This window comes from Pimephales promelas, chromosome 24 (genome assembly GCF_988280905.1).
Source record: "Pimephales promelas chromosome 24, fPimPro1.hap1.1, whole genome shotgun sequence".
NCBI lineage: Eukaryota > Metazoa > Chordata > Actinopteri > Cypriniformes > Leuciscidae > Pimephales > Pimephales promelas.
The window spans coordinates 5,851,018-5,876,204 of NC_142792.1; the positions used below are offsets into that span (position 1 = coordinate 5,851,018).

A 25,187-nucleotide genomic window follows, 5' to 3' on the forward strand; every position below is an offset into this window, starting at 1 on the left:
TATGCATGTGTAAAAAAAAGTCGATTTTTCCAGGAACACAATCATAAGGCTCTTTTAATACCCTATATAAATCTGGTTGCATTGCATTAAAGCTGGTGCACTGCACAGCAAACCCACCCCGTGGCACAATTCATATGATTTCCACACGTCCATGTTGATAACAGAGCAAAACTAAGATCAAAGCAGAAACGTGTGAGAGTTGCATTCAGCTGTCATTACCTCTCAAGTTCAGACAGATTACGCCGCACCCAATCATCTGCTGCACATCAGCTTCAGTTTACCTGGGATAGGATTCAACAGCCTGTGACTCACTCAATCATTTCTCTGAGGAAAAAGCAGAAGCTTTGATTAATGAATGACGTCCAACAGCTTCTAATGGTGTTTGTGAAAATTGTTAAGAGGCAGAACATGGCACATACAGACACAAACAAACACTTTCGAATATAATTGTTTTGAAGAATATAGTAACTCCACAGGGCCTTGTGCAAGGCGGGGTTGTCACAAACCCGGTAACTGGATCTGTGGTTTCAAACCCTTTCAATTAGATTTTTATTAACATGGGTTTAGGTGGTATTGAAATGACAGCTGAGGAGAGCCACTGAAATCCAGGAGAGAATTACTCACGCATGAGATCAGGAGCATCAGCGGACGTTTAACATTTAACACGCCGCCCAAATGGCATTCTCTTGCAGCAGCATATGCTCCACTTTAATATCTATTCATCCAGCCGTTCATTAAAAAAAACGAGCTGTGAGCTCAGGGACTAGAACAATCTGCGTGATGGCACTCTGCTGAAAGTAAAGCTGGCAGTCTGTTAAAGTGTCCAGTGGAATGGCAGAGATGGATATGAGTCAGGCCTGTGATCTTGCTGACACAGCTGATCAATAATTCAACATTGAAAAGTGGCACGGCCGCCTTCAGTTCACCTTTTATTTTTCTTAAAAAGCACAAAAAAGCCGCTCAGAAACCAGACTGGTGTGAAATAATGGATTTTATCACAACTGGTTGATTGGAGCAATTTTTTGTAAATATTACTTCACAAATATATACAAATTGGCAGCTACGAAACGCTACAGGTTAAACACAATAGGTGTAAATGTATATGTACACACACACACACATATGAGGAATTTTATATAAAATTATTTAGGTTATACATCACTTACATTACACTATTCGAAAGTTTGGGATCAGCAAGATTTTTTTGAAAGGAATGAAATTATTCAACAAAAAAAAACATCATTATTATTTATAATATTTTTAAATGGATCACTGTTTCCACAAAATATTAAAATATTATTATGAATGTTGAAAATTGTTTTTATAAGACATTTTAAGATAATAAAACGTCCATATCAACCATATAAGCAAAAATGACTAAAGATAAACATTACATTTGTGTTTAATTGGTTTACAATTTGTATTGCTGAAGTAAGCGTGTTGAACTTTCTTCTCCTAAATCCTATTCTTCTTCAATCCAGAATGTCTGGTTTATTTTAACTACAGAACAGGTGTCAATTTGCATTTCCTTCAGGCTTTGGATTGGCCTTTACATTTGCAAAACATAGAAAACAGACAAATGTTTTGTTGTTATTAAAAAAAACCAAGCAAGCCCACCCAGGTGTGGAAAAGTAACGCAAAAGTAATGTAACGCATTACTTTCCATAAAAAGCAACTATTAGTTCATTTTTATGGAGTGACGCAATATTGTAATGAATTACTTTTAAAAGTAACTTTTCTCATATCCCAGTGATGTAAAGTGGTTTCTGCAGTGGTGAAGTTCCCCTTGTGGCAGGGATTTTGTGTGCCAGGCCGAGCTGCAAGAACAGCACTAAAAGCACAGTGTGTTCATGAGCTGACAAGAACTCAAGAGAGAACATCTGACCCCTGCAGAGAGCAGGAGCTCAGCTCTGCGCACACTATTAGCACAGCTGAAACTCACAGCACAATGACTCAGGTAAAATTTCTGTCCACCTTAAAAACAAAGGTCACTTTACTTCTGCTGATCGAGTTCAGAATCCTGATTATTTTCCAGTGTTTAAGCTTTTTGCGCTGTTGTTTCTCTGAACAGCCTGATGCTGTCTGCTTCTTTTTCTCGTGAGCGGAAAAGTGCAGAGTCATTTTATTCAATCTCACCTCTCAACATTCATTATATGAGTCACTGTGTGAGTCTCAGCGTGACATCAGGCGTTGAGTATGGATCGTCCTCACATGCACTCTGATCTAGTCAGACGCACGATTATGAGATATTGTGTTATAAATAATCAATTGATATTTCAATAGATGAAAAAAGGGACGAATACAATGTACCGCAACATCCCTACCATAACAACCCCTAATATAAGTATAATATAAGATGTCTGTATATATACAGACATCACGGTTCAGTGCACAGAGTCAGGCGCAACAGCCCACATCTTAAAGGTGGGGTAGGTCGAAATTTTCTAAAAAAAAATAAATAAATAAAAAGCTTTTTCCCAAATTTGTTTAACCTGGCTATGTATGCCAATACATAATTAAAATGTAATTACTTACATTTTAAGAAAGTTCAAACAAATTTGGGAAAAAGTTTGACAAAACAAATTTTAACCAGCATTGCTACTAAGTTCACAGATCCTGTCGGAATAACTTGTTTGCACAGAAACAGGCTGCACTAAAGTGACCAGTTTAGGCAATTTATCTTTTGGAGCATTTCGGTCTGGCAAACAATAAAGGAAAAGCAGAATGATGTCAGCGGAGGGTTTCTGCTGAGTCAGCAAGACGCAACCCCAGCGTTCCCCCAGCATTCCCTTGAACTCTACACCAGCACCCGGCTCCCACTGCCCAGCCCTGGAATGAAAGGCATTCAGTTAGACATCCTTACGCCACTTTACACATTCTCACTCCCTACAGACGAGAATGGTGTTGCCGACTCTGATGCGGGTGTGATGGGTGTATCCATCTCTTTCCATTCTGTCATTTCAGCAATAGAGGGACCAACTGCACCAAAGGACAAGTGGTCGCGGCTTTGGTGGGCAGATGAGTAGACCAGGGGCATTTGTTTGATGATGGGACACACACACACACACACATGTTGCGTTTTCATGTTTTATGGACATAATGATTTTTATACTGTACAAACGGAATAAAATCACAGAAAACTTTCTGTATTTTTACATTTTCAAAAACATCACTTGGTACTAAAAAATGTTTTCCTTATGGGGACCAAAAAACGTCCCCATAAAGACAAGGATTTCAGATATTGCCAACTTTGTGTCCCCATAATGTAGGCAGGGTTTACCAGGCCACACACACAAAGGGAGCGAGGGGAGTGTCTCATCCACGACACCGATTCTGTCCCAGTGCCAATAGTCACTGCAGCAGCAGCAATCATTTACATAATAAATATCTCATTACGGAGACAGTAACTGGAGTGCATTCATTAATCATCATTAAAGATAACGCTCTCTAGATCATCATTAAGATTTGCCAAACCAAAACAGCTCTTGAATTATATAAAGCCATAAAAAGGTCACAATGACTCTAGATGGAGCAACAGACTTTGTAATAGCAACAGTTGGATTATTTCACATTCTTTTCTTTTTCTTTTTAGTGTCTTTGAAATTAGTGTCCGAGACAAAAACAGCTTTTCCATAGGGGCTACTGAGGGGGGGAAAAGAGTTGCGATAGTCTTCTCCCCCCCTATCCGAATGTGAAACGGCTTCTCAAACAACACAAAAGTGACAAGTTGCCTTGCCCTAACGCCAGGCATGACAGAATGCCTTCTACTTCAAAATATTCAATTAAGACAACAATAAAGAGAACATAGTAGCCTCCTGAAAGTTTAATAATTTCCTTAATTAAAAAACCCAATGATCTTCATTTTTGATGGGAAAACAAAAGCACCAACATTAGTAGTATTAGAATGTATTTCTGTAATCTTTTAGTTAGTTTTCTCTATTTATATTATTCTATCCTGTTTTATAGGCTAGAAGAACGTGTGTGAGCTTGAAGATCTGGTGTAGCCTTTAATAGACATGTTTGCACAACAGGATTGATTTAGGTACCTTTCATCACCGCTATCGCCCTCTGCTGGTGTAAAGTGCGGAGATTCTGTCCAGTGAAACCGCTATTAATTTACTGCATTGCAGCACTGGGACGTTGTCACTCATTTTGGCATGGCATCTTGCACAGATCACACCCAGCAGAAATATGGAAAAACTTATCCAATAGATGTCCTAGACAAATATAAAATATATACATTAAACTTTTCAGAATGCAACAACAGAAAACTTCAGAGTTGCTTGGAAAATCAATATTATAAAAAAGTTATAAAGGCAATCAGGCATTCTCTAGTCAACTAAAAGAGTAAATTTCCATCTTATTTCTTTTTTTTATTTCCCAGCCAAGCAAAAATGAGTCAGGAAACTTAAATAATTAAATTAAGGAAGCTCAAACACATTCCACTGATAAAAGTAGATTATTGAATCCAATCTGCAGACTGGATCCGGTGTGTGAATATGACACCGCAATTGCTATTGTGGAGCTACTGATACTTCACACAGAACAATAATAATAATAATATTAATATATTATTATTATTTCAATTCAAATTAGGGCTGTCAAACAATTAATTGTGATTAATCACATCCAAAATAAAAGTTTGTGTTTACATGTGGGTGCACTGTGTATAATTATTTTATATATATAAATACACACACATGCTTGTATATATTTCAAAAATATTTTCATGTATGTACTGTATATAGATTTGTATATAATTTATATTATATATATATATATATATTTTTTTCTTAAATATGCATGCATGTGTGTGTATTTATATATATATAAAATAATTATACACAGTGCACCCACTTATATTATGTAAACACAAACTTTTATTTTGGATGTGATTAATCGTTTGACAGCCCTGACTCAAATATATTATTTATTGTGATTGCAAGGGTTGCCAATTTTTATAATGCTTTTTTTGAATATTAAGCATTCATGCAGTGTGTAATATAGCTGTTTGGTCCATTTTTTTTCAAAGCAAGAACTGATAAGACTTTAAATGTGTACCATGAAATGCAATTTGAGTTGCTTTGGATAAAAGCGTCTGCCAAATGCATAACTGTAAACTGTAACTGTAAATCTGACCAATCAGAGCAGAGTAGGCTCCCAGAAAGGCGGGGTCTACGGTGTACATACATATGCAAATGCCTTTGCCCATATGACATCACAGATCCCACAATATACAAACAAGCCGCTTTTGGAGCTTGATTAAATAAATGCAGTTTATAATGAGGAGGATATTTTAAGCTATGAACCTTGCAGGATGTTTTAAAGCCCTTTAACCAAGAGTTAAAAAGGAGAAAATTTGGAATTTGCACTCAATTTGAATTTGCAACTTGTTTTTACATCCTCTCACACCTACACACACAAAACCACAGCCTCTCTCTCTTATCAAGGCAATTAGCAGACAGGCCGCACAGCAGTCCGTGTCCTGCATAAAAAAAGTCTTCAAAAGCAACCGTTTAGAGACACCGAGGGAAAATAAACTCCGGAACACAATGCACCGCTAGCTTTCTCTACCCACAATGCCCCCACCATGGTCTGTGGCACAATCCAGTGTGGCCACACTGCGGTTTGTTTCAGGGGAAAACTGACCTCGAGCAATTCCTGGGTTACAGGAGCACCGGAGCGTTCCACAGCCCTCAAAAAGCGGATATCCAAAAGCCTGGTCCAGCCCTTGGGGCCTTTTATAGAGAGCACAGGAAGTACAATCAGTACCTGCAAATTAAACAGCTCTAATTATGAGCTGGAAATGTGCTGAAGAGCTCAGCATTAGCATGCACCCTTCAAAAGTCGCTCTATAAATACTTCTCCTCACCACCACGTCCTCCATCATGCCATCAGACAGGATGTTATACCTTACATCCTTCAGCCCTTTTTCTTAGTTTGATATTCAAGATAAACACCGCTCACAGTTCTGGAAATAAAATGGGAATTAACATCATTACAAATTCATATTCCAACAAAAATGGGATTCTGATCTAATTAGTAGTAGGATGATGTGGTTTCTGCACCTCTTTATGCTCCATTAGTCTTTCAGTATGTGATTAATGAAGGTGCTAAGCAAACGCTATTGATTGTTCATTTCACAGGTCCCCTGAGAGTGTTGCTGTGCTGTGTCATCAAACCACTGAGGCTCAAATATCACTATGGACTATACAGCAGAAATAGCAGAAATTAAGAACTATAAACTCTGCTTTCAGAGATGGTAATATAGGGGAGTTTCACCAACAAGGCTCAGACTGACGGCAAGAGAGTAATTACTACTTCTTCAGGTCAAAGAGGTGTAAAAGGTCCCATTCAGTTTCCTCAGAGTTAACGATAACTATAAAGATATAGTTCTAAAAATATTTCAAAATATAAAAGAATAGAAGAGCCCACACCACAACTATAATGATAATGGCACAGGGAAACAATATAGTTGGAATCACTTTCCAAACGATTTTATGAACAATAAAATAATGACAGCCAATCAGAATCCACCCTGCTTGAGAAGTAAAACATTTCCTCATGTCATGCCAGTTATAATTGAATTTTATTAATTTAATAAAGACAATAGAAGTCAGTTCTGTAAATGAATAAACTGAGAAAAATATAGATTTTCTTACTTAGTACTAGTAGTTTACTTGAGAAGCAAAATTACTTGAGGTATCTTATTTATTTATTTTAAAGATTAAAAATAGGGAAAGATAATCTTGGTTTCCCTCTGAATTAAGCAGCCTCTTTTTCTTAACTGACAGGTATTTAACTCAATACATTTATTATGATTTTTTTCAGAAAACAAGGCTTATTATTGTAACCCAAATGTAAAGTAAAAGTAAATCTTGATTTAGCTTTTTTTTTTTTTTTTTAGATATTTGAAAAGAAAAACAAGACAAAAAATGCTAAGTGTTTTTGCATTGTAGTTAAAAGGATACTCACTTTTTTTTGGAAATAGGCTCATTTTACGACCCCCAGAGTTATTGAGTTTTACCGTTATCGAATCCATTCAGCCATTCAAGAATATCAGTAACCAGACCTAAATATACTATGGAAGTCAATGAGACCAAAAAAATTGCTGAATGGATTCGAAAACGGTAAAAGTCAACTGTTTAACTCTGGGGGGGTTGTAAAATGAGTCTATTTCAAAAAGCCTACATATAAATTTAGGATTACACAATTGAAAAAGTGTGCAATGTGGTTTTGTTATCTGGTTTTCATGGTCTGGTTTGATCTGCTGTCATATTGACAACCAGCAAACCAGTTGGTCAAGTGGGTTAAGTGGGACTGCAACGGAACAAAACATTGTGAGCATGTGACTTTGTTTGGGTGTCTAAACTGTGTGGAAACTAAATAAAACTGCTGGTTTTATTTAGAAGTGGCATTTTTCTGTCTAAAGAAGTAACATCTGTTTTTCAGCAACGTTACAGGTTGTGCACGTATACAAATTGTACAATGACATACCTGAAGATGCTTTGATGGGTCACGATGACTCATGCAGCAGCATGTGTGTGTGTGTGTGTGTGTGTGTAAGAAAATGTAAATATGATTTGTCTGAGCAGATATTTTAGGAGCTTCTGTAGGAGTTGAAGAATGTGTGGCCACAGACTAGTCTATCGTCTGCTTGGATTGTAGGACGTCGGTACATTTGAGCCGTCCAGGTCCCCTGCGTGACCAACTCAACCAAACTGCCGCCCACTTACCGGCAGGAAAATGACAACCCTTAGAAGATCACTAAGTTTCCTTTGCCGGTCGGCAGGGAGAAAATAAGGGACCAAAGATGGTGATAGTTTCCTGTTGGAGTGGGCGGCAGCGGAGACGTGTCCTGCTCTTCTCTCCATCAGCAGGTTTGCCCATCTCTCCTTCAGAGGTCAGTAACACAGCGCCATCTACTGGATGACATAACACAGACCAATTAAACACAACAACGAACCACAAATCTCCAAACACAATCTCAAAATGGCCTTATGGCAGAATGTGGTATTTTTGGTGTATTTGAAAGACACCTTAATGGATTTTGTTTTAATTCATATGTTATTTGGGTAACGCTTTAGATTACAGCCCGAAAAGTACTGTGTAATTAAGAGGAATTTACAGTTCTGGAATTATAATTATAAAGTACTTACATGTATAAGGGAACAATATGTAAAGTTTGGGGAATAAAGGGATAACAACCAGAATTAAATAAATATTTATACTGTAAGTATTATAGAACTATGGGTTACTTATTCTACTGATACAACAATTCCCATCCAACATTCCCCAAACTTAAAATAGGTTTCACTTTATTTGGATGGTTAACACATTCAGTTGTAAACGTTGCACCTACAGGTCTACTAATTCTCACTAGAGTGTATAGAGTATTGGTAGACAGGGACGGAATAAGTTGACATGTAGTTGCAAAGTCAACAGAATGTTCAAAAGGGACCATCAAAATAAAGTATAACCTTAAAATATTATTCCCTTATACTTACATTGTAAGTACGTTATAGGTACATTAGAATTTACATTGTAAAATAAAATCGCATTCCGGGCTGTAATCTAAAGCGTTGTATTTAGTTTTATAAATTAAACAGCTTGCAAACATACTTTTTCATCAGAAAAAAATAAAAATAACCTGTTAAACATGCAAGTAAATGCAATAATTTAAGCCGTTTCTCCTTATAACCTTTTTGACATGTGTTCTTCAAAGCAAATAGCCCCAATTAATCTTTTTTTCCCCCTAAGAGTGTAACATGTTTACATACCTGATCTCACATACCTGGCATCTCACAACTCACATTTAACATTCAACCTGGAAATATAAAATACAATTAATGATTTCAGAAACCGTTAGCAACTATGAAAATGATTCAATGAATGCTCTAATATACTCACGTCAAAGTTAAGTAGGAAATACCCTCGCAGCGATATACCTTCAACACTGCTGAGCGACGTTTTCAGAAAGAATATCTCAATGGCAAAAACGTCAATTTCTTCTGATTTCCGGGCAAACCGAGTCGTTTACATAGTTGTTCACACATTGGCAATGAAAAAGCAATTAATACATTACATTGTTTACATATAGCCACTTTACATGATGCTTTATTTACACAAGATTTGACATTTTCTGTGCACATAAATTACACAGTAAACTGTCAAGATAAGATTTAACCACAAATGTAAAGAAAAATCAAACCTTCTTAGCTTTACATTTCTCTGAATCTCTTTATTGCATATAAATGAATATATATGTTCAGTACGCATGAAGTCTGCAGCATTCTAGAGGCCAAAACCACAGTAGTGCGAGTATAAAGTGCTTATATAACGGAGAACATCGAAAAGACGTCTTACGATTGTTTGCGTTCAGTCAGGGGACGGGATAAATAAATCACTGCAGTTAAATAATTTACACAATAAAATCAAATCACACACACTTATCTGTGCTTTTCGCTTCAGTCGTTGAATGTCTAAGGAGCAATAAATAACAACACTGGCCATGCCAGATAAACCAAACGGTCACATAATACTGTTAATCAGTGTTTTTGACATCATCCAGGTGGTCTTTTCTGTTGATAAAGACACACTGGATGCGGGCGCTCTCCTCTCCGCGGAGGGTGATGATGAACCTGCTGATGCCAGTGTTCGGGCACGGGGAGAACACCTGGTTCATCTTCAGGCCGGCTGGCAGACAGCACTGCAGGTCCTCTACTAGGTGACGCACAGACACACGAATAAACGCCCCGTGACTAACGATCAGAGCATGGACGGGTGCGTTGTGGACCCCGTCACTGGCTAGTCCAGCAATGACAGGCTGTTCTGGTTCTGATGGTCCAGAGCTGGATGCAGAACACTGGTCAGATGAGCCGTGTTCCTCTAACATGCGCTGATATAAGGATTTGAGGAACTTCTTGAAGCGTGTCTTTACCTGGACAAACACAGAAACAGTTTCTTCTGTCAGAGTATTTAATCTAATCAGTCAGCAGTTACTACGCTCTTGGAAAAAATACAGTGAAAGTGACTAAATAGTACATTTTATAGTTATGTATTCTACAGTTTAAAAGTTCAAATGTTTTTTTTTAAAGGGGACCTGGTGTAATGCTGAAAATCCAGCTTTGATCACATGAAATAAATTACATTTTAAAATATATTACAGTTGTTTTAGATTGTAATAATATATTTCACAATATTACTGTGTGTTTGCTCAATAAAAACGTTATTTTTCCCAACTTGTGTACTTCACAAAGTACTTTCAAAACAGCCAGCTGCTCCAAATTCAGTGTTTAAGCTAAGCTGATTTAGGTGGCATCATATTTGGCAACATTCAAGACTGGTTTTCCTAGAGAAAGGCTCAATTTCTACCTGTTCCAGCGTCTCTCCGCCGGGAGGTGTGTAATCTCGGCATGCCTGACCCGCTGCGTTTGCCATGTTCTTCAGATGTTCCTTTGGTCTTCCCTCTGCCACCCCGAAACCCTGACCAATACATCACACATGTGCATTTGAACTAACACAACAGCAATTCTATGGAATACCAAATTGAAGAGATGCTATTTTGTTATATTAATATTATTACTTACCGTATCTTGTTCATTATTATTTCTGATGTTAATCTTTTCATTAATATATATCAAATATTTATATATTTAATGCACAGTATAAGCAGCTGACCAAATGTATGACAAATCTCGAATCTTGGCTAAGATAGACACTCACCCTCTCTCTGAGAAGAGGATCCAATATCATCTCAGTCGCAGAAGAATGAAGGTTGTTTCCTAAAATGATTTCAGCTGTCTTGAGAAGGAGAAGAAGTTACATTTTACATGATGGATAAATCACTCACAAAATTTAACAGTTGCAGTCACACTCACACACACACACACCTGGATGGCTCTTTGCAGGTTACTGACAAAGACATTGGTGAAATGCAGATCTTTGAGGTACTGGCCAGCTGCGGCCGCCTGCTTATGTCCCGTCTCTGACAGTGGTGTGTCAATTCCCTGACCTACACATTTGACAAAAAAAAAAAAAAAAAAAAAAAAAAAACATTCATCCACATACCAAAAAGGTCTACAGCACATCTTGAGCAGGGGTCATCGCAAGGAGAAGGTTAGGGGGTCCGTGAAAATGTTTAGAGAAAAAGTAAAAAAAATTAATAAATAAATAAAACAATAAATAAATAAACGTATTGTATAATAGATTACAATATTAAAATAAAAATAGATAAATTAAATAGCAAATAACTCTAGTATAATCTATAGTTCTATACACTTGGTGTTGCATACCATTATGTAAAACTTTGCATGTTTTTTTTAAAGATTGAAGATGGTCGCGGGTGTTCGTGGCATCCACCAATTTTAATCACTGACGTAGGCCCTATAAGCATTAACAATACATGTGATAGACGTGTATTTACTTACCTTGAAGCAATTTATCTCTGTTGTATTGCGTTTCCCCACTAGGAAACAAGAGCACATAATAAATAGTCTTCAATCACTTCAAAGGGACAGGTCACATGCCATGTCATGCAGAGGTCATTACAGATAAAACGTCCGATCACAGCGTTGACTATATGCCATATAAGGCATTCTATGAAAAAATTAGTGATGCGTATAAGCATAACAGATGTAGTGCTCTACCCTATAAGAAATCATAAACATTTATATGCATGTACAACAAAAGCAAACATACAGAATACACAAGCGCTCACTTACTGTCGGACGATCGTTAATGCAAATGTCAGCATAATACAGATTTGCAAGAGTAGATGAAATGTATGACCATGTCATAGACAGTAAACCCGTAAACTGACAGATGTTCTTCCCATAGGTTCTTCCTGGTTCATGAGTCAAAGTGTTGCAAATAAATGACGTCACTTAAATGAATGGAAGTGTGTCGTCCTCCTGTGGTGATTTGTGAGAAGTGCACTGCTACGTTGTTTTGTTTTTTACTACCAGTTGCAAATGTTGCTTTCTAATATCTGTTCCTGCTTTTGTACAGCTGTAATCAGTTTGGAAATTGTAACTTCTGTAAATTATTTTGTTTTGTAAACCCCTGGCCTTGCAAAATAACTATAATAATGTGTCAAACGTTTGCATTCAAATTCAAATCGGGATTTAAAATCAAATGTATTCCTGCCATCAAAATAAATAAAAAAGTATTTGATAAACGTTTGCAAGAATCTTAAAAAAAGAGTAGCCAAACTAAATAAATAAAGTACACTGAACAATATTACTGAGAAACATCCGTCTATTTTGAAATTCATGTTGTGTAATTGTCAAAACTCACCACGCGAGGGAACACTCACCACACCATATATATTGATTATTTATATAATAGGCTACACTACAGCGTTCTCCTGTGGCTGTAAGTCATATAAATCACCACAGAAGGGCGCCATTCGGCCCCTACTTGTCTACAGTGGTATTCGCAAATAACAAAACAAAACATAAAACTGCTCAGTTTTATTCAAATTGATATTTATTGAATTTAATGTGTGATAGGCCAAAATGAGGTAAATATTCAAACTTACAGATAAAAAGGGAGAAATTATGGTATTGCTGAAATGCCACTTCTTTGGATTTGTTTGCATGTGGAACTTTTAACAGATGGCTGCTTCAAAATAATTTAAACAAAATAAAATAAAAATATCTCGTATCTAAACAATGTGTTGCCCCGGTCTTACATCCTGGTAAGTACATTTATATATGTTTGATAACAGACAAGTTAATAAAATAAGTTGAAGGCTTAACCTGTAACTTAAGTCTTAGGGTAACTTGCTGGTTAAAGAGGTCCGAATACCCTTTTTAATCCTACTTCTCCTCCATATACTCTTGACTGAAGTACTGTGAGGTAATTCGACTGTGGGCAGGAACATTATTTGAAAGCAATTAAGGCGTTTTAAAACACGTTTCATAACACATATTAATATAATAGCTAGGGAAAGAAGTAAGACAAAAGTCAAGTCAGACAGCATTGAACAAATGAGGCAAGACTGTTCATGCAGATTTGAAAGTAACACTTACATGCATGTTAAAGGTCCGTCTGCAGTAAAATAAATGACAGTGTAAATGCAAACAGAAAACAGACAAGCAGCCACAATGAAAACACTTTCAATGATCCTGTGATATAGCAGCAACATGAAAACTGAAGGTATGCAATAGCTCTTTTTTCATTTTTCTTTTTCTTTTAGCAGCACTGGAACACAAGTTTAAACATTTACACAGAAATAAAGGAACTGGGAGAAAAAAAAACCACAAAATTAACATAGGGATATGATAGCACAGGAACTCAGTGAAAATTATTAAAAAACCTGAACATTGTTTAAAAAAAACTCATTATCAAACTGAGCATAAACGTAGAGTTCATTTGCATACATGTGTAGGAATGGAACATTGGTCACAACACGTTATATTTTAAGTAAACACCTCAGACCTCTGAGTTACGTTTAGGCCCACTAATATAAAGAGAACTGACTTAAGAAATCAATTTTCAAAAGTGCAAGAACAAACTAATGAAGAAAGAGAAAGAAAATTGCCATAATGTTTCCAAATATCTTCTTCCTATAAATGAGAAAGTTCAAGTAGATGACAAAATAAAATAAAACAGACAAATAAAATAAAGTGATTTAATGAAATTTGATGATCTCCTATCTATGCTGACATGAATTTAACACAACTAAAAAAAAAAAAACTAACAACAACAACTAATCTTGGCATGTCAAACCAAACCATTTCTATGGCAGTTGCTGACTGTTAGATCAGTTTACGGTCTGAATTTGTTGGTCTAAAATTAAAACTATAACCCGCAAGCACACCTAATATGGGAAACCAGCCCCAAAACAAAAATAACTTAAAAAAAAAAAAAAAAAAAAACAATGCCAAAAAAAAAAAAAAAAAAAACCCATGCCCTCCTCTTGTATAGCACAGATAACCAGCGAGAGGTGATATCTCAAAGTGCATTTGTATCATGTTTTTGCTAGGAAGGATTTTAAAACTCCCAAATCATTAAACCACCATAAATCCATTCAGCATAGCGAGTGTCTCTGACTCACATGTGATGGTGTTTTTAAATGTCAAAAGCACATTTTATTCATCCGACGATTAGATCGTTTCAGAAACCCTCTGTCTAAAACCTTTCATATTTCAATCACGTGCAAAATCTTTCAATCTGTGTTCACCTCTTTTCTTCCTTGCCTCCCTCACATTTACTTCACGTTCACTACATACTTAGTCTATCTAAAACCGTCCTGTGTCCTCATGGAGCTGTGATGGTCACCATGCATGAATAGAAACCATTTAACATATTCATATGCTTATTGCATGCAATTACATTCATCTGTAAATAAATCCTATGCTAATGGAGTTACTCATACCCAAGAAGTAACTCATCAGATCATTGTATTAATATCTTGATGATAAGCAAACTGATCCCTCTGAAAAAACAGATGGATGTCTCCGTCTAGAATAGCTTTCCGTGGGATCACATCTGGATGCACCCTAAATTACCTAGTATATAAAAAACAACCCCTGGGAATTACTAAAGCAATACATTCTATACGATATAAACTTTATATCGTAAATAATGTATTCGTTTTATAAAGCATAACATTCTTAATAATAATGTAATATTGTCCTTATTATTATAAAATATCAATAGTATTAATAGATAAAGTTGCATTTAATAGCCAATACAGATGTGTGCTCTTTGTTAAGCAATATACCACATACTGCATTATTTAATCATGGTTTGAGGCCGAATCAATTTAAATTCAAGTATGTAAAAGGCCCCCGCCTGCAGATATGAGACGGCAGCAGCAGCTGCTTTGCTCCTTAATAAAACGTCAAGCTTGTGTTTGTATTTTATGCGCATTTGACCATGACGTCACAGTCACCTTACGTGGCTTTGAAATAAAACTTAAATACAGTAATACAATAATAACTGAATCATTTGTAGGCTGAGTAGGTGAGGTGGTTGGGATCAGGAACTGACATCATAAATTGACATCACGGACATCTGTAGGGGTGCAGGACAGGTTCTGAGATTGGGTCCCTTTGTTGTTGGCTCTGCCGTCCTGTTGTTGTTGACTTTCTTTCAGGCTGCTGGTCAGTAACTGCTCAATCTGCTCTTGACATGACTTCAGACAGTCCTAGAAGAAATAGAAGGAAAGAAGTAGAAACCAACTTAAGCACAATACCAAAGTCCTTCTCTGACTATACTAGTTTCATCCTCAAACGCACTGCATGGAAAGAAAATCTTTTTCGAGATAGCGTAAAGTTTCTTGGAGGAAAGCAATACCTTTGCCAAAGAACGTAAAGTTTATTGGGGGAAAAGCAATATTTTTCAGAGAGAGGGGGAAAGCAATACTTTTGAGAGAGAACGTAAAGTTTCTCGGGGGGGGGGGGGGGGGGTGGAGTAATACTTTTGAGAGAGAACGTAAAGTTTCTCGGGGGGGAAAGCAATACTTTTGAGAGAGAACGTAAAGTTTCTCGGGGGGGGGGGGGGAGTAATACTTTTGAGAGAGAACGTAAAGTTTCTCGGGGGGGAAAGCAATACTTTTGAGAGAGAACGTAAAGTTTCTCGGGGGGGGGGGGGGGGAGTAATACTTTTGAGAGAGAACGTAAAGTTTCTCGGGGGGAAAGCAATACTTTTGTGAGAGAACGTAAAGTTTCTCGGGGGGGGGGGGGGGGGAGTAATACTTTTGAGAGAGAATGTAAAGTTTCTCGGGGGGGGGGGGGGGAGTAATACTTTTGAGAGAGAACGTAAAGTTTCTCGGGGGGGGGGGGGGGGGGAGTAATACTTTTGAGAGAGAACGTAAAGTTTCTCGGGGGGGAAAGCAATACTTTTGAGAGAGAACGTAAAGTTTCTCGGGGGGGGGGGGGAGTAATACTTTTGAGAGAGAACGTAAAGTTTCTCGGGGGGGAAAGCAATACTTTTGAGAGAGAACGTAAAGTTTCTCGGGGGGGGGGGGGGGAGTAATACTTTTGAGAGAGAACGTAAAGTTTCTCGGGGGGGAAAGCAATACTTTTGTGAGAGAACGTAAAGTTTCTCGGGGGGGGGGGGGGGGGGGGGGAGTAATACTTTTGAGAGAGAATGTAAAGTTTCTCGGGGGAAAGCAAAACGTTTGTAAGAGAATGTAAAGTTTCTAGGGTGAAAGCAATACTTTTGCCAAAGAATGTAAAGTTTATCAGAGGAAAGCATTTCTGTTATTAACTACACTGAAAAAAAATGGTCTGAAATTTTCACTCTTTTGTGAAAATTGATAGTAAATTGCCTGGTTTAAAAAGTGACTTCTGTGTGAATGCCTACATCACTACACTACTGACAAGAGACAATAGTGTAGTGAAATTGAATGCCAAAATATTGCTAATGTAACCGCACCTTAAGTTGGCAGTTCTTAGCCAAAATTGAGTTGCAAACTGGTTTAGGCTTTATGTCGATAGGTTAAAAAGGACCATGTACTATCAAACAATAAGACTTTGTCTTCTTCTGCCTGCCTCTTTCTGCAGTAAAGTGGGAGGTCTAATGAAATGATCCAATATCAAACTCTTGTCTTTGTCAGGATAATTAAAACCTGATAGGCTGTTCACAAAATGAAGGACACAACAGGCCCTGTTGTCTAGACAACTACAGGCACAGGAAGGAATGGTTGCTAATGGAGGCATGTGGTGTTTTTTTCCAGAACTTCAGATTAAAAACTTAACACATTACATTGAGGAAAGACAAAGAATGTGTTCAGCCATATGAGTGTTTGTGAGGAGCTTAAATGGGGCGTTCACTCTCTGGGTCCAATTCAAAAAAGTTTTACTGTGAGACTTTCAAAACAGCCTGAAGGCAAGATGTGTACATTTGTGTCAGAGCATGAGTGAGTGTGTGTGTGTGTGTGTGTGTGTTTTAATCCACAGATGTGGTTGAGAGGCCTGTGTCTCGCCACAAGTATGCAGCTCTGAAAACACACCGCCATCGTTGCATTGAACACACACTAACATTCATTCATAAAATTACATTTCTCAATTTCCATACAGTCATGCATGAATGTCCTGCACAAGCACATGTAGGCTATGCCCACAATTTGTCTCTCAAGAAAAATGGACTTGTACACATTAAAAGCGTACAGTCTTTCACTTGAAAGACCAACATGTCCAATAATGTTCAATACATACTTTCTAGAGAAGTGGATCTCAAACTTTTTACTCCCACTGTACAGAATATTCGAAGGCCCCCCATATATAGGATAGATATTTTCTGTTGTAATTATGACTGTCACATGCACGCCATTTTGTTTGTTCTAAGTTTCTGTTTTCATGGACTTTCAGTTTGTTTTCATCAGTCATATGAGTTTCTTTGTCTTAGTTTCCCGCCAGTCATCAGTTGTTATGGACACTCAATTGTAAACTGTAATTTGCCTTGATCTTTTGACATATAATAGGTCTTTATACATTTAATTCAAGTTTCATAGCTTAAAACGTCCTCCTCATTATAAACAAAGCATTTATTTAATCAAGCTCCAACGACTCGACTCGTTTTGATATTGCAGGATCTGCGACATCACACGGGCAAATAGGTCCTGCCCACTGGCGTTCAGTCGCTTAACAGCTGACACTTGTCTACACTGATCGTGAGCGTCACGTTGCGTCAAAAGCAAATAAAAACCATTACAATCACTGTCGCTGTCTACACTGGATACAGTATACAGTTACTCACGCACTCCATGTGCTTGAGTCTGCCGACAACAGGACAAGTGGAAGAGTAAATGAATGCATAAAGGAACGTTTGCTTTGATGCATCCAATTGCTCATTTCTGTCGAGACTTCAGAAGGATACCAGCATCAGGAACAAGTGGATGGTTTAGTGTTAATGCCATCATGGATTGCGTCTGAGGATTATAGGTTTGTTCAGAGAATTTGACTGCAGGTTGTTTTGTCAACAAGGCGCAGTGTAATGAAGAGTTTGTAAAGGAACTTTTGATGAAAGATAAGAAAAATTTGGTTTGATGTGGATGATGTTTTCATCGAGTGGGTATTGATGCTGTTTCCTATGCAATGACATTAGCCAATCATAACAGTGGCTGTTTATTGACAAAACTTAAATGAGCCACCCCTTAAAAATGTATAATTTATGACAGATAGGTCATACATTTATGACAGATTTATGACAGATTTCCTCCTAAAATGGATTGTTTTTCCACTCCACATATGCATTTGTTTTTTGTTTTTGCTATAAAAAAGGAACATGAATTAATTTAAATAAAAAATCCATATCATGACCCCTTTAAATCCTGTTCAGAAACAGAAAGTAGTGCAGCTGTTTTATAGTTACAGAATGAATAGATTACAGTACAACTAAGCAAATAAACTTTAGTTTAACCTGGGTTAAACTATATCTCAAAAGGTAGTTAAACTATGTAGCATTGTAATTACTGAGTTTTTGTTTCAATTATTTTTAGTATGAAGATGTTGGGACACTTACCACCTCAGTGTGGGTGATTTTAGCCAGCAGCTCCATCAGATTGTCCCCCCACAGATTTTGGTTGCTCTGGTTGGGCTGGAGGCCACATACTGCTGCCCCCACACATCCTGTGGCGATCATGGAGGGAGGGTACATGGTGAAGCTGTGATCTGAGGAAAAAACAAACACGCGCACATCCCGAAACATTAGTGACCAGGTCAGTAAACTCCCGAAAACATTACTCACCTAAGAGAAACTTCAAAATAAATTCCAAAGAAACAGATCTGATTATGCAATCTGTGGTGTCTGAATGAGGAGGTCTTACGGCATCTTACATCTGTTTTGAATTCCACACAAACCTTAACCTGACATTCACACGCTCTCCGGTTTCAGACCTGTTTTAACATCACTACCTCGCTTAAATCCTCCTACAGCTGCGAATGGAAAATGAGGAGAGCCTTCCTTCTCCTCCCACCCCATCTTCCTCCCTCCCTTCCTTCATCTCTCAGAGGGCTTTGAGGTTCCAGGAACTACTCCCCCTCTTCCTCTGTCTTGAGATCCTGAGAACGGGCCCTCGGTTTTCAGTTGGAGAGGAAAGCCTCCTCTATTCTGTGCTGGAAGTCATTCGTTTCATCTGCTTTGTTGGAGTTATCGTGCTGCTTTTTTTCAGATGCAGAGGATGCAACAGTCATCCCTGAATAAACACTACACTCGAGTGACTGCCGCAGTTTAGCAGCTGTGCAGAAAACCAACATTCCTAACTTGAGAAAATTGTTAAACCCAACGACAAAAACATTTGCAATAGCTCAAAAAAGCTCTTCTCATGTTTGCTTGGCTCATGTTCAGGCCTCCGCCTCTTGAACAGATGCAGGGCCGCAGAAACACACCCAGTTAAATATACAACACTTTTATAGACGCAAATATCAAGGCCAAAATCATCAAACACATTCACATCATACATTTCTAACATGTAGATTCACATTCAGCCAATCAGTTTTTGATGAATGCTGTCAATGTCACTCAGCTCCTACCTGTTGCACAGAGGGCGATGAAGGTTTGCGCGTGTTTGCGGATCAGCGTCTGTCTGTCTTCGGGGAAGGGCAGTTTGTGCAGGATGTGTTCGATGAAATCAAGAGGGGTGATGGCAGCCAGGTTCCATTTTAATTTACTTAGAACCACCAACTCCCACTCCAACAGAGGCAAAAACAGAATAAAAGATAATGAATATGATTGGCAGGATAACATTCAGAGATTACATTTCCCACTATACATGGATACAAGATGCAGAAAGTTTTAGTTATTACTTATACGAACACACCCAGATGGCTTGAGGATGGTCTTATTCAAAATTTCGGCACAATCCGATTGGCCTTTGCTGATTTTACAGCCAATGAGACTGCTTGCTATCAGAGTTCATCTGAAACCCTCCACCTCTCCCATCTCCATCTGCCTAGATCTGCTATATCATGTCATGCATGCAATACATAAATATATATATATCTACACACACATATATGTGTATACAATGTCATGCAACATTTTGCAGCCAGATTCCATGTGGACCTAGTAATGTCTAGTAATTTCAAAGAAACGACAAAGTAATTGAATTAAACATGAAATTCAGTGAAAAGACTGAAATGGAAAACATTTTCTTGGAAAACATACTCCAATAACCTGTTTTATTTGAAAAATCCCCTTTTACAATGTATATGAACTTTACTGTCATTAAGTCCAACAGGTCTGCAAATGATTACACAAACTATATGATATAAATACCATGGTGTCACTAGTTCGTCTGCCCATTCAACCTTAAAGGTTACAAGGTAAACTAACTTGGCTTGCTGTCCTTGGAGGAGGGTCGAACCCGAATTAAAAAAACCTATGATGGAATTGCACATAAGAGGATAGAGGTAATTTACTGGAGGAGGGCTGCTTATATAGTAGGCCTATGCTCGCTCATAATGATAATTGACAGGACTGAATGTTTAGACTCCTCCCGAACCTAAGTTTGGAAATTAATGTATTATGTCAGTACCATATTTATTCAGTATTCATAGTTTACTATTTCAGTACCATAGTATCAATATCTGATACTATCACTTCTGCCTTGTTTGTCAATTGAACTGTATCTGACTCATAGATCTGACTGAATTGGCTTTATGCCCAGCTGCACTACTTCCTGAACTTCAGCCAGCTTCTTGTTTCCTGTCTGCCATTATTGGCCAAATTGATTAATTCAGGTGTGTCTGATTATTGTTGCCATGACAACTGATGTCAGGCACACCTGGATTAATCAATTTGGCCAATAATTGCAGACAGGAAACAAGGAGCTGGCTGAAGTTCAGGAAGTAGTGCAGCTGGGCATAAAGCCCATTAAACCCCTTACTGTGGTCTGTTTTATTGCCCCCTAATGTTTCAACTGGGCAACTGCAAACTTACATGCTATACTTAATCCAGACAGAAAGATTTTAAAATGCAAAAATATGTATTGCATTAACACACAATGTAATGGGCCTTAAAATGTCTAGGTTGTGTCTATCATTGTGTCACTCAACACATTCCCCAACTTGTGATTCGTCAAAACAGGAACACTGAGTCAAGTTGCTTTTTAAATATCGATCTTTCTTGCCCAAGGGACGTCATAGTTTTAAAATGAATCAGGTCATAATGTAAAGCTCCGCCCCTTGTCTTTGATCTCAACCACCAATGAAGGAGCATTCCATGCACACGCTCAACTTCCTTCCTCGCACGTACACGGCTGGCTTTGCTTCGCCCTGCTGAAGCTGCTTTCTGAGAAACTCTCAAGAGCAAAGACACGAGGGGAAGAACAGCCCAAAGTGAGAAGCTCTCCACCCTTATTGTGTGTGTGTGTGTGTGTGTGTGTGTTGATGAGTGAAGAGAGAGTTTGAAAGTGGGGGACAGTCCCTGAAAGCGACACCAAATCACCAAGGTGAAGACTCCTACAGACAACAGCTCCTAAGGATGCTTAAATCTACTAAGAATCTGTGTTGGTACTAAAATTACCACTGCAATTTATGGCAAACCTTTTTGTTATAACAGTTGACTTAATTTACCTTCCTTCCTGTTGTCTCTCTCTCTCTCTCTCTCTCTCTCTCTCTCTCTTCCTCGGTTGATAAACACACATAACATCCAAATCGATCATCAAGAGATCATCTCAATTTAGACTTTACCAGGGTTTTATCAACGTCTCTTAGCCAGTCAACACTCTTAAAATTAAAGGTTCCAAAAGGGGGGTTTCACACTGATGCCATAGATGAACCATTTTGGGTTCCCTAAAGAACCATTTTTTCTTAGTGTGAAGAAGTGTGAAGAGCATTTTTAATAACCTAAAGAACATTTTTTCACTATCAAGTACCTTTTGTGTAATGGAAAGATTTCATGGATGTTAAGGGTTCATTATGGAACTGTAGATGCCAATAAAGAACGTTGTTTTAAGAGTGTATGCATGAGAACCATTCCCTCACTCCAGTCACAGAGGCCAAAATCACAAGAGCGTTTCATCTTAGCTCAAACCAGAAGACTGTTCAATGTCAAAACAACAATTATGTGGCAAAGGAAGCTCTAAATTTACTAATTTTTACAATAATAAAAATATGATGAATCAGAAGCTCACAAACTATGGCTATTTAATATAAAATCTATTATATTTTCAATCTGGGGTTTGAATAATATAGAATAACACAACAGATGGATGACTTCTTGCTGTCGTCACGGCCATCAGCAGCTCTTACCAGCAGTTGTTGAGATGTAATAGAGTTGTCCGTGTACATGCAGAGCTTCCTGGCCGACAGCGACTGGCATGCTTTTAATTTTGAAGCCAGGAAGAGACAAACGGCCCCTAAAAGCTGCAAGAAACATTTTCTTGTAGGAACTGCAGCTAAAAACCTGTCCAGGTAGTTCATTGCCAATGGAAAGATGTCCTCTTCACATTTCTCCTCTTCACAAACCTACAGGGACACGGACAGAATTAATTCACAATTTAGACAGTCTGGCAAATGCTTAGTGTGCATTGAACAACTTCTTTATTTTAAATATTGTTATACTCTTCAAACAGGCCTTTATGTTCTTTTCATAGACTATTCCATTTTTAGCTTTACTGTATTTGGAACATTATTACGTTTAATGTATAGCAAGGCCTATACTTTCTTACTCCGTGTAGCCAATAAGCTATATGAATTCAACTTTATGTATTAGGTTGGTAGCCTACAGTTTGTCACTACAATATGTTCATACTGTAACTCTTTTCATGAGAAAGAGGAACTTTCCAGTGGTAAAGATCTTCATTCATTTCAAGCCGGGTGTGCTTCGAAACCAAATGACGCCCACACATGACTGCTTTGGTGATTCGTCACGGTAAAAAAAAATAAAAAAAAATAAAAAATATGATATCAGTTAATATCAATGACAGCATATAACATCCCACATATATGTGTCTCTCTAATTAAAATATATCGACTATTGCGTTGCATTGATTTACTGTAAAACGAAAATCGACGATTCTCAAGATGGTTGCACTTTCGCACAAACAACTCAGAGGCTATTTAAAAAATTCACAAAAATTACACAAATGCAAAAAACCATTGAACATGCACATGTAAATAAAGCACAGACCCTCGTCTGTCCAATAAGGCATGCCTTGAAAAAATACACAAAAGCGATCAATATTAAAATGACATTTAATTTAAGCTATCGCGGAGTGTGGAGTTGCATTTCCTGCTGATTTCTCGATCAAACTTTCCTTTCCAATATTTGCACATCGATGAATGGATTACACATATGCTGCCTACATACAAATATATATAGGCTATGCTATGCATACAGGTGTGGGCTAATGTTTTTTTTTTTATTTTTTTTTTTTAGTTTGACTAGCCTACTTGAGAAATGGTTCTTGACTTTGACTGTCTGCCAAAGTCCAGCTAGCTACTTCAGATTCTTGCCAACATAATCTACATTACATAATACTTTTTGAATAGTCTTTACACACTCCAATCAAACACTTTCCATAAATAAACCTTTAACTACAAACCTCCAGCATCCACGTCGCGACCATCCGCCTCATAAAAGGCTGAATATCTTTCTGGACACGTTTAAAATAGGGTCCCTGTGGAACATATCTGTCCTCCACTGTTAAAAGACTTTGCAATACTCTTTCATCGCAGTAGATGTTTGGATCTCTCTGAGCTCGCATGATTGTGTCCTTTTCCAAGCAAAAAAGTTCCATGTTTGAGCTGTTCTCGGTGTTATAGGCTTTCTAATATAACCACCTCACAGTTCCAGCTGCATGTGGCTGTGCCTGTGCAAGGACTATGGTGATCTTTAGGCATCAATAAGTCGTCTGCACTGTTAAAACTTTCACTTTTTACATCACGGAGGCTGCAATCCCAGGCACGAGTCTTTCTTTCTGAACTACAGACTGCAGATCAACTCCAATGACTGAATGACCACCCAAAAGGCAATGTCGGTCCCTCCTCCTCAATTCACGTTGCAAAAAATAAGCTCATGTTCTCTCCTTCCTGCCCAGCCATGGCACATGCATGGCATTCTAGCCAATCTTTTATTAATCACTACTCAACCACATTGTGCAAACATACATTCAGTGAGTGTATTGAAACAGGTCCCGGAAGAGACATTAGTTTTTTTTTTTTTTTTTTTTTTTTTTTTTTACATGCATGACATGATGTGATTTTTTTTTCTCTGAATATTATTTCCCCTCACGTGCTGATGCACATGTCCAACTCATTTTACTCACTCACATACCATTTACTGCTGAATTTGATTACCCCATTTGTATATTCACTAGTGTTACCATTAATGCTAATTTTAAAGGTTATAGAAAGCTATAGACACAAAAATGACACAAAGACAGAGCTGTCAAAGGGGGAAGTGACAGGTTGCTTGTTGGTTTACATAAACGTGTAATAACAATAGCCATTTAGAAAAGAAAAGAGCTTAAATTGGCAAAATTTTAGCTTGTGCTATAAAAACATGCTGAAATGTCTGGTCACCCAGATAAATAACTTCCCTGCACCTGTATGTCTGTCTTTCACCATACAGCAGATGTTGGTGGGTGAGAAATTACTGACAAATTGACCATGTGTTACAGCTCTGAGAGATGAAACCACAGTTAAATGATAAGCTGCCAACCCACAAACCAACATGTATTCATTAATTATTTGATCATAACAGTCTGTGACAGGTGATGTGTCAAACCGGGACCTCCCTCTGTAATACCACCAGTGCACCACAGGAGGGAGCCGCCACCTGAGTACTGACTTCCGGGTCACAAACACACCTGAACTCCATCACGTTCATTGGTCTGGCTATAAATAGCCCACACACTTGCCTTGTGAAGTCTTGTTCTTCCTTTTGGACACAACTCTGAGCATTTTACTTTGTATCGGATTTCTCTGTGTATACTTGGACTCTCTTGTGGTTTTTCCATTTGCTTTATTTTTTGGATTTGTTTGCCTTGTCTGGACTACCTGCCTAACCCTGTTAACTGACCCTGTATTCCTATACTGTTTTCTGCCTGCTGTTTCATTAAACACTGCACATGGATCCACATGAGATTCCTGAAACTTCATCATTACAGAAGACTTCACCAAAATTGCATCCAGCAGATCCTCGGGTGCACGTTCCACTGACATCTCAGGCACCAATGTTAAGTGAGCACAGCTTACCTACAGCTTGCCCGTTTATCGGTTGTCATA

At 37.9% G+C, this 25,187-nt stretch overlaps 2 protein-coding genes across 2 annotated transcripts; both read right to left on the reverse strand.

The window, feature by feature from the left end:
- Positions 1-8,565: 8,565 nt before the first annotated feature.
- On the reverse strand, positions 8,566-11,862 carry tigarb (TP53 induced glycolysis regulatory phosphatase b). Its single transcript, XM_089127225.1, has 6 exons — positions 11,724-11,862; positions 11,430-11,467; positions 10,893-11,014; positions 10,726-10,803; positions 10,375-10,485; positions 8,566-9,940 (listed from the first exon to the last, which is right to left on the reverse strand). Exons 1-6 carry the CDS (start codon positions 11,753-11,755, stop codon positions 9,545-9,547), a joined length of 777 nt encoding a protein of 258 aa, XP_088983351.1. The 5' UTR covers positions 11,756-11,862; the 3' UTR covers positions 8,566-9,544.
- Positions 11,863-12,984: 1,122 nt separating this feature from the next.
- ccnd2b (cyclin D2, b) lies at positions 12,985-24,064 on the reverse strand. The gene is made up of 5 exons (XM_089127224.1): positions 23,504-24,064; positions 22,208-22,424; positions 19,488-19,646; positions 18,478-18,626; positions 12,985-15,157 (listed from the first exon to the last, which is right to left on the reverse strand). Exons 1-5 carry the CDS (start codon positions 23,696-23,698, stop codon positions 15,002-15,004), a joined length of 876 nt encoding a protein of 291 aa, XP_088983350.1. The 5' UTR covers positions 23,699-24,064; the 3' UTR covers positions 12,985-15,001.
- Positions 24,065-25,187: the final 1,123 nt, after the last annotated feature.